This window comes from Psammomys obesus, unplaced genomic scaffold (assembly GCF_907164565.1).
Source record: "Psammomys obesus unplaced genomic scaffold, mPsaObe1.curated_primary_1811, whole genome shotgun sequence".
NCBI lineage: Eukaryota > Metazoa > Chordata > Mammalia > Rodentia > Muridae > Psammomys > Psammomys obesus.
Genome location: NW_026590767.1, coordinates 1288590 through 1306771, shown reverse-complemented (window position 1 = coordinate 1306771; position 18182 = coordinate 1288590). Strand labels below are relative to the sequence as shown.

At 38.8% G+C, this 18182-nt stretch overlaps 1 protein-coding gene across 1 annotated transcript in view; it reads right to left on the bottom strand.

Moving 5' to 3' along the window:
- The window catches only part of Wdr11 (WD repeat domain 11), a 43670-nt gene extending 27725 nt beyond the window's left edge, over positions 1–15945 (bottom strand). Inside the window, exons 1-10 of the mRNA XM_055608869.1 lie at positions 15756–15945; positions 14688–14799; positions 10280–10433; positions 8905–9078; positions 7302–7488; positions 5177–5342; positions 4473–4587; positions 3544–3739; positions 3145–3248; positions 134–310 (exon numbers count right to left, since the gene is read on the bottom strand). Coding sequence (XP_055464844.1) covers positions 134–310; positions 3145–3248; positions 3544–3739; positions 4473–4587; positions 5177–5342; positions 7302–7488; positions 8905–9078; positions 10280–10433; positions 14688–14799; positions 15756–15841 — 1471 coding nt within the window. The 5' untranslated portion in view covers positions 15842–15945. The remainder of the gene's footprint in view (positions 1–133; positions 311–3144; positions 3249–3543; positions 3740–4472; positions 4588–5176; positions 5343–7301; positions 7489–8904; positions 9079–10279; positions 10434–14687; positions 14800–15755) is intronic.
- Positions 15946–18182: the final 2237 nt, after the last annotated feature.

Genomic DNA, 18182 nt, shown 5'->3' with positions numbered 1-18182 from the left:
GAAATTTATAAAATTTCTCCCACTTCATTTCTTCTTTTAAAACATTCCCAGAGAGAATAAAGGACTTTCTAGGAATAAGGAAATCTAAGTATTTTATAAAATGAGTTTAACAAAAAATAGGCCAAGTACTCACCAACAGCAAGAAGTGGCTGATACATTTTAATGTTTTTTGTGGTCAGTGGTGGGCACATCCGGATGGCAAACTGAGGAGCAGGTAGTCCTGAGAGCAGCCCTGTCAGCAGGAATTTAAGATGCACTTCCTGCAGAATGGAGCCTTTGGGGTGCTCTTCTCCAGCAATGGCACTTTGCCCTAATATATAATGAAAAACATAAATGATTAATTAGAAAGCATGCTGTCCTTAAAAATCTAAGTATGTTTACCAGATCTAGAAACAGTTCTGTGGGTTGGGACCCATTAGGGGAGTTGAAGGATCTTTTCGCAGGGTCACCTAAGACCATCGGAAAACACAGATATTTACATTACAATTCATAACAGTAACAAAATTAGAATTATGAAATAGCAATGAAAGTAATTTTATGGCTGGGACTACCAACATGAAGAGCTGTATTAAAGGGTCACAGCACTGGAAGGTTGAGAACCGCTGATCTCAACAGGCTCACAACAGCTCTGGAGCTGCTCATGGGTCTTAAGTCACACCACTAACTCAAGGATTTATTTCAAAGACTCAGAATACATTACTCCATGGTTAGGCTACCCAGAATTCAGGGAGTGCTTCAGACAGAGCTCCTGGGAGAAGGGCACTGAGAAAAGGCTCCAGAAAGAGAGCAAGAGACCTGGCTTAGAGTACTAGCTACAGAGTGAGATGCTGCAAGACACACCACCTTACTAGCTTTCTACAGGGCTGCTTTTCAGCTCGAGGGACACATTGAGGTAATAGGCCCACACACATACACACACACACACACACAAAAAAAAAAAAAACACTCAAAGAACTCTTGATCGCTAATAAAAAGCCTTAATGTATCATCATATCTACAAAATATAAAGTTTATCATGAAATATTTTATATTAAACTATGTAAAGTAAAAATAATCATATTAATAAAGAATATATGCAACATACAAAGTATCATTGTAGATAATACTTTTTTTTGAGACTGTAGCCTGACTGACTTTGAACTTGCTTTGTATCCCAGGATGACCTTGAACTGATTCTTTTGCCCCTACCTCTGGGACATTACAAGTTTTTGACAGCTCTGGGATTACAGGCTTGTCAATAAAGTATTAAGTTGCATTATTTACATATACATTGTTTATGCAAATTAAACGATGACTCTACTTAAAAACCTATCCCAAAAATATAAGTCCAATAACCATAATAAAAATAAAGACTGTTCATTAAAAATGCACAAACTTCCCTCAATAAACCACTATTGAACACTGGATTTGTCAAAAGTATGCAATAAAAAACATATGTACACTGCTAGGTTAAATTACTAAGGACTGGTGGGTATAATCCTTTGAAGCTATCAACTTATTTTAGTAATGTCATTCTGAAGTCTACACAGATTAGAGAAAAAAATCATTAATTTATTTCAGTTAAAACAATCCTTTGGGATTAGCTATACAATTTATACTAACCAGTGGAATATTGCAAAAAAAAAAAAAAAAACAACAGAGGTTTAACAGACATACTATGGACAGGATTAGCTGGGAGCTGACTTGACTCCTGGGAACTGCCACGTGTTTCAAGTAATTTTTCCCGTAAAAGGCAGTTCGCACAGTAGGGCAGCTTAGGCCTCAATGAGCAGTAGCCTTTACCTAGTAAACATAAGCCAGTCTCCATAGCTCACTGAACTGCTTTCCATTAAAACCAAGCACATATTAAGTTTCAAATTAAAAGTTTTAATTAAAATGTTTTCAAGTGACAAAGCTTTATTTAACACTTAAATAAACTCCACTGTCAAGAACTGTGTGACAGTCTGCATCTTTTATTTTAAATACTGCAATTTGACCACCCAGACACCTAACAACATAAAAATTTACCTGTGTATGGGCTTCATGTCACTGATTAGTTTTGTTCATTTGCATTCATAGTTCTTTTTACTTTAATATTTTATACTAAAAGTAGGCAAAGTCAATTAACTCAGAAAATTCCTAATTAAATAATTCTGTAAAACCTATCAGTGAGTCCAAACTTCCTCACAGGGATTTGTCTGGAATAAGAACTAAAAGATGTAGAAATTGTGGTACATCTACACAATGGAATATTACTCACCGATAAAAAAAAAAAACAAAACAAGGAAACCATGAAATTTGCAGGTAAATGGTGAGAACTGAAAAAGATCATCCTGAGTAAGGTATCCCAGAAGCAGAAAGACACAAGGTATATACTCACTCATAAGTGGATACTAGACATATAATATAGGATAAACATACTAAAATCTGTACACCTAAAGAAGCTAAGCAAGAAGGAGGACTCTGGCTTAGATGTTCAATCCCCATTCAGAAAGGCAAAGAGGATGGACATCAGAGTAGGGAGAAAACAGGGAACAGGACAGGAGCCTATCACAGAGGGCCTCTGAAAGGCTTAACCCTGCAGGGTATCGAGGCAGATATTGAGACTCATAGTCAAACTTTGGGCAGAGTGCAGGGACTCTTATGAAAGAAGTGGGAAATAATAAGACCTAGAGAGGATAGGAGCTCCACAAGGACAGCAACAGATCCTAAAAATCTGGGCACAGGGATCTTTTCTGAAACTGATACTCCAGCCCAGGACCACTCTATGAGATGGCCTGGAACCCCTGCACAGAGGTAGCCTATGGCAGTTCAGTATCCAAGTGGCCTCCATAGTAATGGGGACTGGGACTGTCTCTGACATGAACTGATTGGCCTTCTCTTTGATTACCTCCCCCTGAGGGGGGAGCAGCCTTACCAGGCCACAGAAGAAGACAATGCAGCCATTCCTGATGAGATCTGATAGACTAGGATCAGAGAGAAGGGGAGGAGGACCTCCCTTTTCAGTGGACTGGGAGAGGGACACGGGTTGGGAAGAGGGAGGGTGGGATTGGGAGGGGAGGTGGGAGGGAGGTACAGGGGGGATATAAAGTGAATAAACTGTAATTAATAAAAAATAAATAAAAAATATCTAACATGCAAGTTAAAGAAGTAAAAGGAGCTTACCAATCATATTATCTAGGGAAAGGTCTGGGAGTTTATTCTGTAGCACTCCTACAGGAATCCCACAGAAAGACACTGGTGAGTATAAAGGTGACACAGCGGAGCTACTGCAAAGACATAACAATCAGGCTGTTACACATACTTAAAGCCTGCATTACCATCAGGTATTCAAACATCAACATCAGGCCATGGCGCTCTTCTTTTATAGCAACAGTTACTAATCTTGGCCACAGGTGAAGCACTGTCAGAACATAATTCCCTAATGATCTAGTGTCTATATCCTTTAAAATGGTTTTATAAAAAAAAGAAAAATGGCCCTCCTCTTTTTACATGATTTATATGATAAAAGCAGAAACAAACAAACAAACAAAAACAATCAAAGCCCAAATTACATTCACTCACCTGTTCCGTGCATTTCGGCTGCACACAGCAGACTTGAGTTCCCATATCATGACCCTGCCATCGCTCACTATGAGGGCAGCTGCATTCTCATTAACAGGACAGCACACCATACTGAAGGGACGAACAGTTTTCGTCACCCTGATTGCATCACACTGACTTCTCAAGTCATAAGTAAGCTCCTGAACAGGATCTGGATCTTAAAACAAACAAACAAACAAACAAAAAAAAACCCCACTGTTTCAGATGCCAGTAAGGAAGCACAGAAAAAACAAAACAAACAACCTGTTTTAGTGTAAATAACCTCAACGAAAAGGATAGCATTCTGCCAGTAGTGTAAACTGCCCAAATAAGAGTCATGCTTTACTATTACTAATTTCTTCAGATTATAAAAGTAACTCATATAAGTACTGGATACATGGGTAATCTCTAAAATGATAACTAAGATCACGACCCTTGTCTTTAAAATTTTAAAGACTGCTTTGAAGGACATCAGTGAATAACATACTGTAGTCTATACTTTGCAGAAATCTGAAAACACTGTGCTTCATAAAATTTCTTTCATCTATACATGTACTACATCATTTCATAGAAGCACTCTATTCTCCAAAAGATCTGACACTTGGAGACTAACCAACCTTTGTCATTTTACAATGAAAGCTATCATAGAACAAAAGTCAAGGAGTGCAAGGCTAAAGGAACACAGCAGACATATTCACAACAGGAGCCATCTATTCGGTCCATGCATACCTCAAGAAAGAAGGACAAAGTACTGTCTCTCCACTGTACAAAGAAGGCATCAGGCATTTGCACTATTCTATGTCATATGTGTAATTACATTCTAACTCTTTCTCAAGACAACACTATTTCATGTGACATTTGTAAGGCCAGAAGAAAAATACCACTAACATCTCTGTAAGATGTGCTCCCACCTGGTTCATCATTTGAAGTAGTAAAGATGCTATTATAAGACCTCCGGACACGTAAGGTTATACAGCCATTTTCATGTAGGCAAAACAGACCGTCACGCTGAGAACAGGGTATTACCTTTAAACAGAGACAGGCTAGTTTGTAAAACCCAACAGAGTACTGAAATATACCATGAAACTCAAACTCACATTTAAAGAATATGGACAAAAAAATTGGAGACACAAACATACAAACATATTCTCCAAGTTTTAACAAAATGAACATTTTAAAAATACATTTGCAAATCTAAAATTAGCATGTCCTTGATATCTGTATAAGATGAAGTATTGTTTTGGTTTTGTGTGTGTATGTCTGTGTATATGTGTACTTTTGAGACAGAGTCTTCCTAGATAGTCTTGGCTGGCCTGGAACTCACTACGCAGCCCAGGCTGGCCTTCAATTCATGGCAACCCTCCCGTCTCAGCCTCCTGCAAGATGGGATTACAAACACATACTACCATTCTTGGCTCTTAGATAGTTTAATTCATATTCCAGTATCGATTAGGACAATTTCTAGGTAAGCCTAACCAATCAGAAGTACAGGAAACAAAGAGTGCTGAATAATGCCATTGCTATCTCAGTGGAGAGAAAGGGACAGACAACTTTTGCAAGGTCATGGACTCCCTGACAACATCCATAGGAGAGTGCAGTTGATACATGTAGATACCTGCAGAAAGGGAACTCCTGTTCTCTCTATTGCAATCACACCAACTGTTTGATTCACTTCAAGGTCAAGGATTAAAATCTCCCGAGGGTAGAGCAGCAGCATGTGGTTCCTTTTTGAAGGCAGATAGGCCAACTGGAGGCAGTCATTGAGAGCTACAAATTCAGCACTGAGAAAAACATAAGAGATGAACTGCTGTTGGTGTAGCATCAAGACCCAATCACACAAAAGTGATGAAGGAGGGGGCTATAGCTGGGATACAAAGTGAATAAACTGTAATCAATAAAAATAAATAAATTAATTAAAAAACAAAACAAAAAAAGAAGAAAAGGAATAAATAATTATTTCCCGAAATGACCAAAATGGATTAGCAGAAAAACTTAGATCTGCTAATTGCCAGAATTCAATTATGACAAAAGCACTTTATGGGCAGGGAAGACACCATGTTTCTAAATCTTTGCGGCCCACAAAGTAAACAGCCTAGAATTCTGATTATGATAAGATGGTGGCTATGGTACTGACACTCACAAGGGAATTTTATTTTCACTAGAAGTATTTTATACTAGAAGTGCTAGACTGTTGAAATGTAACTTGGGATTGAAACAGAAAGCTTCAGAGTAACGAGCACCGCTGAACCTGGAGAGCTGGACCTTCCAATGGTCTGGGCCTCCTCTGTTCTATCCTCGCAGTTTAATGTCATCTTAAACAAGCTAGGGCAGTTTCTTCTCTTCCATTTTCTTCTATGCAAGTATGACATCACACCTGTTTGTTTTTTTTTTTAAGCTACTAAAGAGTCTCAAGGTTCATTTCAGCATCTTTTATTAAACATTCAATATTTTGACATAATTATATTGAAAGCTTTCAAAGTTTACAACTGAGTTAATTTGGGTGACTAAAAAGAGAGGAATCTGTATTACATTAACCTCCTTGCTACCAACCTCAGTTGTGTGAGCCCGAATGACAGTAGGGCCCAGTTTCTTCTGTATAATAAGAAAGGCACAGATGCCCAGGGCTGGAGAAGACTGCATGGGTCAGCAGATGTTAAAGTATTCAGTCCAGTTCATCTAAGGGACAATGAAGCATTTTCCAATGCTCAAGATCACAAAGCAAGCATGACAAAACTATTTAGTCTGCTAAATGAGTACATTATTTGCTTGCGACAAGGAATCCACAAAAATGTAAAGTTCTACTAAGGCAATCTTTAACTGTTGCAGCATAGATTATGAGATAAATTAACCAGTAAATTTAACCAGAATATGGCTTGATATACAAAACCAGTATTTATCCATAAATTCAAAACGTGTTTATAGCACAATCTTTTAGCACATACAATTCAATTAATTACTTAGTCTAAGCAGTATAATCTTAGCATATTAAAGACTATTTTAAAACAAAAAGCAAGAAAACTTCAAAAGCTATAAAAAATATAAAACTGTAATTTAGAAGAAAAAAAAACACAGCCATCTATTTGTAATGTAATCAAAGAGTTCCTGAAAATTTTACTCAGGTGCAGTTTCTTAACAGTAAGAGCTCCTGCTCTCTGAATGCATGCGACAGGCCTGACACTATACTAAGTGCCGGATGGATACCCTGCCTGCCCACCTCTGCAATAAGCCTCTACGCACTTTAAAAGCCTGACTCACAGCCTGGGACAGTGAAATCTGAACGAGGGTGAAGATCTGCTTGGTCAGTGCCTCCTCAGCCCCCAGCTCTCAGCCAGGTGGGCAAGGAGCACCTTCACTCACATACAAACCACCTCTTCTTGACTGGGCAAAGGACACAGGACCTAAGTGAGCAAGTGTGTCAATGTGAAAACGCATCTTCCCCCGTCTTCACGTCTTCAGTGACCATGACTTTAACATTAGCTCATAGTTTCACAAGTTAAATTAGGAAGTGATAAATGTTAATCTGTAAAATCAATGAGGAAGTCTAGCACTGGCCGAATGAAGAGGACATTAAATGCTGGGTCTCTCCAGGGGAGAGGACAAAAAGAATGCCTTCTCCTTTACTACATTCAGAATTAGTGGAGGGGAAAAGGTAAGCCAAAAGAGAAAGTTTATCTTCACACAGCTTTTAGAGGTGATGGAGGAGAGTTGCACGTTCTAGTCAGTCTTACCCTTGTACTCACCTAGGTTTCTCCTGAGTGATTAAAATCTTCACTTTATTAAGAGCCTTCTTGGCTCCTGTGGCTGCAGCCAGCTTGTTATGAGCTGGGCTGGTGTGTGGGCTAGAGATGTACACTTTTTTCCCAGGGCCTGAGGGCGGCTTGGATGGAGAAAAGTCTGAGATGAAAACAATGCCCTCGCTGGTGAGTACTGTATTGAGAGAAGCAGAACTCTGATCAGAATTTAACCAAGTTTAGCTCAGCTCTATTCTAGCCCATGGAGCAAGAGAAGGAAACTGTAGCAGTATGAGCTGGCAATGCTGTATTCCTAATAGTGTAATGCCATCCCACAGAAAAAGATGGTCCACTACAACTCATGAGAAGCCTCCATGCTGAGCTTCTCAGGTACATCTTATATTAAAAAGAATTTGTAAGATTATTGCCATACTGAACAAATATTGGCTCTTTCAGAGAAAGTTCTATGCACATACATTCATTCCCTTTATAGCCTATAATTTCAAAATCTACTTTTCAGAATACATAATCCACACAGGAGGACTACCACATGTACGAAACTGTGTGTCACCATTAGCCAGGCTCAAATACTGAATGATACTAAATTTTTATGACCAGTCTCAGTCTAAAAAGTTCTTCTCAAGCCTGACCATGAACCTAAAAGTTTTCTTTTATCTGTCTATAGCTAATTGTATACACATATAAAATTATAATTTTATAATATACATATGCAAATCATATGATTGTGTGTATGTGCACATGAGCATGAGTGCAGTTGTTGGACCCTATGAAGCTGGATTTACAGGAGGTTGTGAGCCATCCAGCATGAGTGCCAGGAGCCAAGCTGGGCTCCTCTGCTGGAACAGAGCGTCTTCTTAACTGCTGAGTCATTCCGGTAGCCCCAACTTAACACCTCTCAGTATACTAGAATTATGAACTCGCTTTGTTCATAGTTTATAGTCTGACTCTCTCTTCTAGAATACTAACTCCATGAAATTGGGAAACTCCATCTTGGTTCCCAGAACAGTAATACTAGCTAGAACACTATCTATTGTATCACTGTGTAAAGAGTTTTTTCTAAATAATAAAACTACACAAATATCTGCCTAAAACAAGTCTCATTTTTAGATAATTTGATCCATAAAACACAAAATATCGGCAAGAAACCACTTCTGTAGGAAAAAGTCTCATGACCTTCATTTGTCTTTTACATGAAATAGCATTAATTAGAATGATATTTTTTAAACAAGAATTTCAGCTACAGGTTAAATGAAGTTCCTGATTCAAGTTCTGTAAACAAAGTCTACTTAAGTCTGAACTAGATTATTGCAGTAGCTCTCTATTATAAGCTAGTCCAATACTGCTCAGCTACGAATTCAATATGTGCGTGACTAGCTTACATGTCTAACAATTAAAGTAGCTGCAAACGGTGTGAGGTTATGATTCCGTGTGGGCATTAGGAACTGCAGCTGTAATACAGTGTGCTGGGCTTCTCCATGGCGTTCACTTGTAAGGTACTGAGGACATGCAATGTGTGTATTTTGTGTATATAACACTAATTTTATTTTCAGTACCTCCTATGACTCATTTTCTACAAATACTTATTACTTACAAGTTAAATGCGAAGGGTCAAAAGGGTCAAAAGAAAAAGAAAGGATGTTGTCTGCATAGCTCTTCTTCCACAGTTTAGTGCCCGTGTCTGCATTCCAGAGCACAATGTAATTTGGTGGGTGGATAGCGAGCAGCAAGTCTCGGGAGGCATCTTGATTCCATAGCCACTGCACATCTATAAAGAGCAGAAAGGTGAGGGCAAAACCACTGGACATCACTCCAAAGTGCTGGCCACCTTGTTCTTGATACTTTTTAGAGCGCATAACCTTAAAATCTATTATCTCCCCGATTTATGATATAAATTCATTGTAAGGCTAATGCTATATAGAAACAAATTGTTCGGTTCAGATCTAAAGTAACCTGAGATATTATGTTTAAGGAAAATGTGCAATAATCTTTACCAGAAACTATAAACTCAGGATCTGAGACTTTCCTAGTCATGGTCAAGACGTGCACTTCACTAATGCTTTTGTGGAGTTACTTGATAACACTGAAGCTTTTCATATTCAAAACAATAAATATCTTTGCACAACAATGTTGCTTAGTATACAGTACAGAGTTAAGTATTCAATAAATTCTGTAAAAATCACTTGAAAAATTATTCAAGGCTCAGTAGTTAAAGTGCTTGCCCTGCATGCCTGGGGACCTGAGTTCAGATCACCAGAGCACATGTAAAAAGCTGGACACAGTTGCATACATCTCTAATTGCAGCACTGTTATGCCTAGATAAAGGCAGACACAGGATGACTGCTGGAAGCTCACTGGCCAGCTAGCCTGGCTTGTGTGGTAAAGTTCCGGCCTCAAACAAAAGGTGGAATGCCCAAGGCCCGACCTGAGAGTGCTCTCTGTCTTCCATACTGCAGGCACGTGCCTGTACATACACAGGCACCCAAATTCCCCTACTCACATTCCCTCACATCCCACACACATGCATGTGTAGATGTGGTTTTTTCAGCTAAGCAGGAGACCTTCTCAAAGACTTGTGTAAAGAACACTGTAATAATTTTAGAAGAATAACAGTAAAAGAAAAAAGCCAAGCAATTGTTAGGAACATGAGAATAAAAGTTTGTTAATCTCTATTATTAAGTACTGATAGCTATTTCCCTGCAGTCATAAAGACAAATGTACTTGATAGTATATACTTTGGTAGCTCAAGAGTCTCATCAACATAGCTGAGCCCAAAACTGAAATTAATAAGTTTTTCTATAGTATGAATCAGTTAAAATTTAAGGCAATAATGTCTAAAACAATGTTACATTCCTCTCTGTAGACAGGCTAAACACCTTTAAGAGTTACCATGGAAATAACAAAACCAAACACATAGAAAGCAAAACGAGGACAGGAGCATTCTGAGAGTGAGCCAGCAAGCACCTCACCTTGGATAGGCTTGGCGTGCTCTTGGATCTCACACTGCGCGACTCCTGATGCTACGTCCCACACAATGATCTTGCCAGTGGCATCAGCAGATGCCAAGCGCAGGCAGTATGGTGAGCCGATGTTATGGTGATAGTTCTCCCTGGCCCACTTGACCTAGCATGGAGGAGAGATCAAATCACACACACAGTTGCATCAGACGACAATAGACATCATTCTCACAAACATTAACCATTCAGACTTAAAGTTTGGTATGACTAAGTAAAAAACTAGTATTAATTTTGAAGTTCAGATATGTGTACTATTTATTTTTAAATACTGTACTTAAATTAAAAAAAAATCAGAGTGCCTTTCAGATGTGAAAAATGATGCATACCCTAAATATTCTGGTAACATCAGGTATGAAAACAACAAAATCTTTTAAATGTCTTGGTAAAATCCCACACCATCTTGGAAACTTAGTTTTTCTAAAATTGAATTTTGGTCAAACATCTAAAATCCTGAATGGCTAAGAACATATTCCTATATTCTATTCTCCTAATTAAAAAGAAAAACTTAGAGACCTAAAAACTTTTGGAGGAAAAGGAATAATGACCCCCTCAAATCTCTAGCTGTATTCTTTCAGAAAGAATACTTTCCCTAAAACAAAATTTATGTTCCATAATTAAAATTCATATTAAAAATGAAAAACAAAATAAAGCTGAAGAAAATGGATCAGTAGGTAAAATGGATTACATGCTTGCTGCATGTGAGGATCAGAAATCCCCAGCACCCACAAAAATGCTGGTTGGGCATGGTGGCCTGCCTGTAATTCCAAGCAGGGGTGCTCATTCTGAAACAAGCTAAATAACTAGATTTTTCAAACTGATGATGACCTTTCAGATCAGGAAGAGACCCTGCTGCAATACGTAAGATGGAAAGCCACTGAGTAAGACATCCAGTGTCAACTTCTGGACTTGACGTAAATGTGCACACACAGTACTTGTGCTGGCCAGTTTTATGTCAACTTGACACAGGCTAGGGTCATTTTTGAAGAAAAAAACTTCAATGGAGAAAATGCCCCATCACACTGGCCTGTGTTATATTTTCTTGACTGATGATTTATGTGGGAGGGCCCAGCCCACTGTGGATGGTGCCACTCCTAGGCTGGTGGTCTTGAGTGCTGTAAGAAAGCTGGCTGAGCAAGCCACCAGGAGTAAGGCACTAACTAAGCAGTGTTCTTCCATGGCCTCTGCATCAGTCCCTGCCTCCAGCTTACTGCCTTTTATTTCTGACATGATGGGCCACAGCTATAAGATGAAATAAGCCCCTTCCTCTCCAAGTTGCTTTAGCTGTGTTTTATCACAGCAACAGAAACTCTAACTAAAACTGCCCCATGAACACATGGGCCCACACATAAACATGGACATACACATGCACACACAACACACATAAGCATGGCAAATACATTAGAATATAAAAATAAAGCTTGGCCTGTTGATGTGTTAGTAATTCCTGATACTCTGCAGGCTGAGGCAGAAGGACTCCAGGCTCAAGGCCAGCCTGGGCAATGCAGCAGCATCCTGTCTCAAGATTTTAACCAAGTCAAATAAGAGCTAGGTATGCAGCTCAGTGGTAGCACACATGGAAAGCTTGTGTAAATCCTACCCAGCATCACAAGTACAAATTAAAAATAAAATTCCTCCAAAACTCTAAAGTAAATCTGATTAAATTTCCAAACATTAAATATTCAGAATCAGAGGTACAGCTTATAGTTATCACTGTAAACCAGAGCATTCCCCAGCTACTCCCGGTGCTCGTGGTCAGCCTTCCTCTCTCTCAGCACCCTGTTGCTGTATGATGTGTAATCACTTCACTTCTTTTGCTGTTACTAACCCAAGGATAGTCAGCTCCACGGGCAGACCACGGAGGCCTTGAGCTTCTAGTCCCTAACCTCAATATAGATTCCAAATTTATTGTTCAGTGTGCTTGATAGATGAACATCATAGAATTTCCAAATATACAGAAACATTGGTCAGCACATGTGTGTACACATATAGTCACATATAATGAATGCCAAACTAGGAAAGAAAAGTAACACATTATAATAGAATTTATGGAGAAGGCGGAAACAGAAGTTTTCTGAGTACTAATTTAACTGATCTTTAAACTCCTCAGGTGAAACTTTTTAATAAATGTGTCTCTATGTGCATGCTGTGTCTGTGCACATATACATACACTTACATTTGAACATCAGGTGTACTATGCATAGTGTCTACACACAGGTACATTCAATGAACTTTCATTATATGCAGTTTGCAAATGTGAACTCACCTACTTGCTATCATATGTTTACAACCTCAAAGACAATACTTGTAGAGCATTTGCAGACAAGGACAGCATGGTGACTAACATGCTGAGTTGACCAACACATGCATGTGACCAGCTGTGGGAAAACAAGGAATCCTTACTTCAGCCCTCACAGTGCAAATAACTGTCCATCTCAAACATACTTACTGGTATGTTTTCCATAGTTTGGCTTTTTCTTGGCTATCTTATTATTTAAAATGGTCCCTAGCATACTGCTGCTTACTGTAGCTAAATGCAAGAGGTTACAATGTGCCCAAACAGAAAAAAAAAAAAAAAGGGGGGGGGGGGAAGGAGGGAAGTAGTAGTTCTGTTCAGGGATGTAACTGTTGGTAGTGAATTCAATTTAAACAGAAACACAAACACACAGAGGTTATATGAGCTGACTGCTTAGCAGAACCGAGGTGTCAGTATTTCCTAACTCAGTGTCTGCAATAACTGTAGGAACGAGAATTACTCTAAATAATAAGAAGTGTGTATGAATGTACATACGTGCAACACTGAGGTCTATTTACATAAATTCCAAGAAACATAAACATTTGAAATGTCCAGCTATGTACATCAATCTACTGAAAACAGAAAGGAGAATATAGGAAGATACAATTCATACAGAAAAACCAAGGCAAGAATTTCTCATCAGTAATGTGGGTTAGAAGACGGTGAAGTGATATTTTAAAATTACTTCTAGAAAATAAAATTGTCAACCCAGAAGTCTATGTCCTTTGGGAATATTTAAAACAAAACAAAAAGGCAAAATATTTCCTCAGACAAGCAAAAGTTGACAAAATTAATCAACGTATTCAATGAAAGAATTGACAATACTTTACTCAGACAAAAGAAACTGACTATCAAAGCAAAGCTTGAATCTGCACATAATGAAACTACAGAAAAAAAGAAAAAAAAAAAAAAAAAAACAAGAGAAAAGAGAAGGGGGAGGGAGGACAATACTTCCACCCCTGAAAAATTCAGAGTAAAACCTCTCTACTTTTATGAAACCTAATGCTGAAGGACTGGGTGCCATCCCCTAAACTCAGGAAGGAGATAAAAGTAGCACTTAGCATCCTGAGTCACTGAAGTTAGAGGTCCTAGCCAATGCAAAATGGAAAGAAAACAAATTAAGCAAGTACAGACTATCAAATTCAACTGCTTATATTTAGCAGATGACACGATTATAACTATGTATAAAAATCCACCCCAAAATTACTAGCTCTCATAAGTGATCAAGATCATAGGATATAAGCGAATATGTTCTATGATGTATTTTTCTTCAACCTCAAATCACATACAAAAATTAACTTAAAATATATCAAGGACCTATATAAAGAGCTAAAAATAAAACTGTAAATTGTCTTGAGGTTGGAGAAAACAAAGATTTCCTGGATACAGCACAAGTAAATGCAAGAATAAAAGAAAGAAAGAATAAATTATATCAAAATTAAAACCATTTGTTCTTGAAAAGGCACCATCACAAGAAGTAAAAAGATCAAATAATAAGAGAAAATATCTGCAGATCATGTGTCTGATTAGGGGCTCATATTTCAAATACACTGCTAAAGCTCTCAACTTAATAATAAAAAGATAACACATTTCAAAGTAGGCAAAGAATCTGAGTAGGTATTTTTACAAAGATGCACATATAGCCAACAAGAAAATATGTTCATGATTACCCATCAGAAAACCACAAATCAAAACCACAGTGAGACTCACAGCCACAAGATGGTTCAACTTTACATTTTCAGCACCTGGCAGTCGAGTGTTCAAAACTCACGGATGAGTGAGTGAGATGGGAGATGACGGAACTAGCATTTTCAATTACCTTTCAAACAGCCCTAAAACCAGCACTTAACAATTCACTCTGGATTGACATTGCGTGTGTGTGTGTGTGTGTGTGTGTGTGTGTGTGTGTGTGTGTGCGCGCGCGCGCGCATGTGCGTAAATGCTAGGCAACCCTAAGTAACTGTATTTAAAGGCTGTTTGACATTTATACCCATGACTTAATGTGAACCTGATGACACATTAAACTTGAGGCAGACTCTTATGGGACTGACATGTTATTTAACTTACCTTAACAATATCAGCTTTATGTTTTTCTAGAACTTGGAGAGTTTGGGCAGTACTGGAATCGATGACTACCACAAGTGAATGACATCCATACGCAATTAAACCTTGCCAGCCCCTGGCAAAACAAGTGTTGAGATGTAAATACAAAGCAAAGCAAATCAACTTTCCTCTTGCTTTCAAAAACGAATCTTGTTCATATATGCCACTGTTAATAGAATTACTTAATAGTATGACTTAAAGTCAAAGGCTTGTGATACTGTTTTTTATATAACGCCCTAGTTAAGTTTATAAATATTGAGACTCATTTTCACTCAGATGAACAGTTCTAAAAGATATGTACACAGAGCTTTAATGTGCAAGCCAATCTGTGCTATTTTTGTATGCACACGCCTAGTCCTTATTCAGTGTCCAATAACACTTATTTTTATAACAACAGAGAATCCACAATGTGCCTAGGATAGTGACTAGTCTTAGTCCTTCACAACTAGACAATAAACAAACAAATAAGTATGAGAGGTTTTAGCCTCCGTGGCAACATTCCTAGCACCATAACAGCTATAGAATTTTGCTTCCCATTATTAGTTCTTAGAACTCGGGTGTTACTTTACTGTGGAAAGTAAACGGGCTGTTGGAGAGGCATGCGCTTCACGGAAGCCAGGAAAGATAAAGGTGGGAACAGGTGACAGGACAGAGTCTGGGGAACTGTTGAATGGATGGATCTAAGTGAAAAAGAGGAGTATGAGCGAGTAAGAAAGTCAGGACCAGGAAGTGGTAGGGAGACGGAATGGAGAGAAGCCCTCCCAGGTCCAGGCTGGGAAAAAAGGAAATGGGGGCAAGTAAAGGAATGAGATGCAGAGAAAAGAACACAAGAAGGAAACTGTTTGCATCGAGGACCTGTCCACTCGGGGCATTTGGGACTTCTATAACAACAAAAATGTCTCAGCTAAAAGAAAATCTGCCAGCTGTGGAAGGCCAGCCGCGGTCCAGGCGAGGGGGACCGGAAGCACCCAGCTCTTCCCAGTCCCCTCGCGACCCGCGGCTAAGACCAGCGGCCGGAAGCGCTGCCCTCACCAGTCCACCGCCGCCTTGTTGTGCGCGTTGAGCGCCCCGGTGAGGGTGCGCGCTGACACCTTGAAGTTCACGTTGTAGGGTAACATCGCGGCGGCACTGCGGCCCTCCCCACCGCCAGGCAGGAAGCGAGACGCGCAGTTCCTCCGTTCCAAACTCCGGGTAGCGGCGTCTGCGCCGCTGTTAGGTTCCGTGGGATTCCCTAGTTCCTCTTTACAGGAGTCCGTCTTCTCTCCAGGATACAGGTCTTCTAGGTTCCTCCCTTTCAGAGTTCCGAGACTCAAGTGAGTCCCATGCCCTGAGCCTGCTGGAGCTACGTACAGGAGAAGGGTTCTGCTAGTAGTCGCATCTTTCAGTTTCACTTATAATTAGAACAGACCATGACACGAAATTCAGGCTATTGAAATATAAATAAAAGTTGCTCTAGTAAACACTGAAAAGTCTCTCTCTGTGTGTGTGTGTGTGTGTGTGTGTGTGTGTGTGTGTGTGTGTGTGTCGTGTGTCTGTGTCTGGGCACTGAACCCAGGGCATTGCATACATGTGAGGCAAATGCTCTACTTGAGTTAATATTCATCCCCAAGTTATTTTTGTTGCCTTGTGGGAGCAAGCAGGCACTCACTCTGTAGTTCAAGCTGCTCTGGAATTCACTATCCCCTGCCTCTGTCTCTCCAATGATATGAATATAGCTACCTTGCTAAGCTCTAAGGGTTGTTTTAAAATGAAAAAAGTCCATAATTTTCATTTGCCAAATTATTTACATACTAATATTTATATTTTCCAGTTTTTGTATAAAGATATAATGTGTATATATATATATATATATATATATTCTCATAATAGATATCTTCTTAATCCTTTTCATTCAGCATTCATTTATTAATCATATCATGTCATCATTGAAATGATTTAATAGTTTTTAAAGATTTATTTTCTTTTTATGTGTATGTGTACTCTCAATGACTTCATGGGCCAGAAGAGGGCATCGGATCCCCTGAAACTTGAATCATAGACAGTTGTGAGCTGCCATGTGGGTGCTGAGAAGTGAAGCCAGGTCCTCTGTCAGAGCAGCCAGTCCTCTTAAAAACTGACTCATATTTCTTCAGTGCACAACTAGGTTTTTGTTTTACAGTTACATTTCTCTAAATTTAAAATAAGTAAATGTTCACTGTGTAAAAATATAGAAAGCTCAGATATGAATAAACACACAAAGTTGTTTAAATGTCTATATATCTTTAGAAATACACATACATTACTTTTACAAATTCAAGGAAATATTCATCACTTTTTACTCTTTCACTTTAGTAATTTGATGTAATATTTCCCAATCTTCCTTTATTATATTCACCCTCTATCTTTTTATTACAGAGATCTAATGTTTTTAATGGGAAGATGCGGCTTTTACCAATGCAAGGTCAGGCTACCACGGCATTCTAGTGTTCTTTAAGATAACACGTCTGACGATAGGACAGGTGCCAATTACAGAAAATAAAGGAAAGGAGGACTTTCTGGAGGCCCAGGTGATCTCTAACTGGGAGGAGAGCCAGATTCCAGGCCCTAGAGCATTTTTTTTCCTTTCTTTAACTCTGCCTCTCCTGCCTATTCTCACATGGAGGCTCCTCCACAGTGTGGTTCTCTCACAGCATCTACCCCAACTTCTCAGAGTCTTTAGAGGACCTGATACTCCAACCTCACTCTGTCTTCCCTAGCCCTTTGCTACTTCCACTTGCTGGACATCTGGGTGATTCCCTAACTCACCCCCAGACCTATGTATCTGGCTCACAACATAGAGACAAGTGACTGCCAAGTATACCGATTACTGAGATTTGGCTCTGATTCTCTAAAGATGCTCTTTTGAGGTAAAATGAATTGCCCAGGGGTTCCCAGCCAAATGAATCAATGGAGTAATACCTGAATATGCCACGTGCCAGGTTACTCATGTTTGTTTCATTAATGCAGAGGCTTTTAATAGAAACTAGAGAATGAAAACAATAATTAATTTTCCACTTTCGTAGAAGAATGCAGCAGTTATGAAAATTAATTCCCCCTGAGAATCGGGCTTAAATATCCCTCATGTTTTCTTTAAAGGGGGAAACTACTAAGATTCTTGCATTGTGGTAGAAAAGAACACCTACAGAACTTGCTGATTTGAGTAAGAATACTATTTATTGAGAAGCAGTGTGATAAACAGAAATTGTCTCTTGTTATTTTATGTTATATACATATCATATATGACATATTTATACACTATAGATATACTTTATATTTTATGTGTGCATGTAGGTAAAAATCACAAATGTGAATCACAATGAAAAAATAGCTTATTAAAAAATCACAAGTGTGAATCACAAATACAAAAACATGCCTTTTGAAGTGTTTTAGTTTCTCCTATAACCTGTTGTGCTGGCAAGCCAACAGCAATTTTTTTTTTCA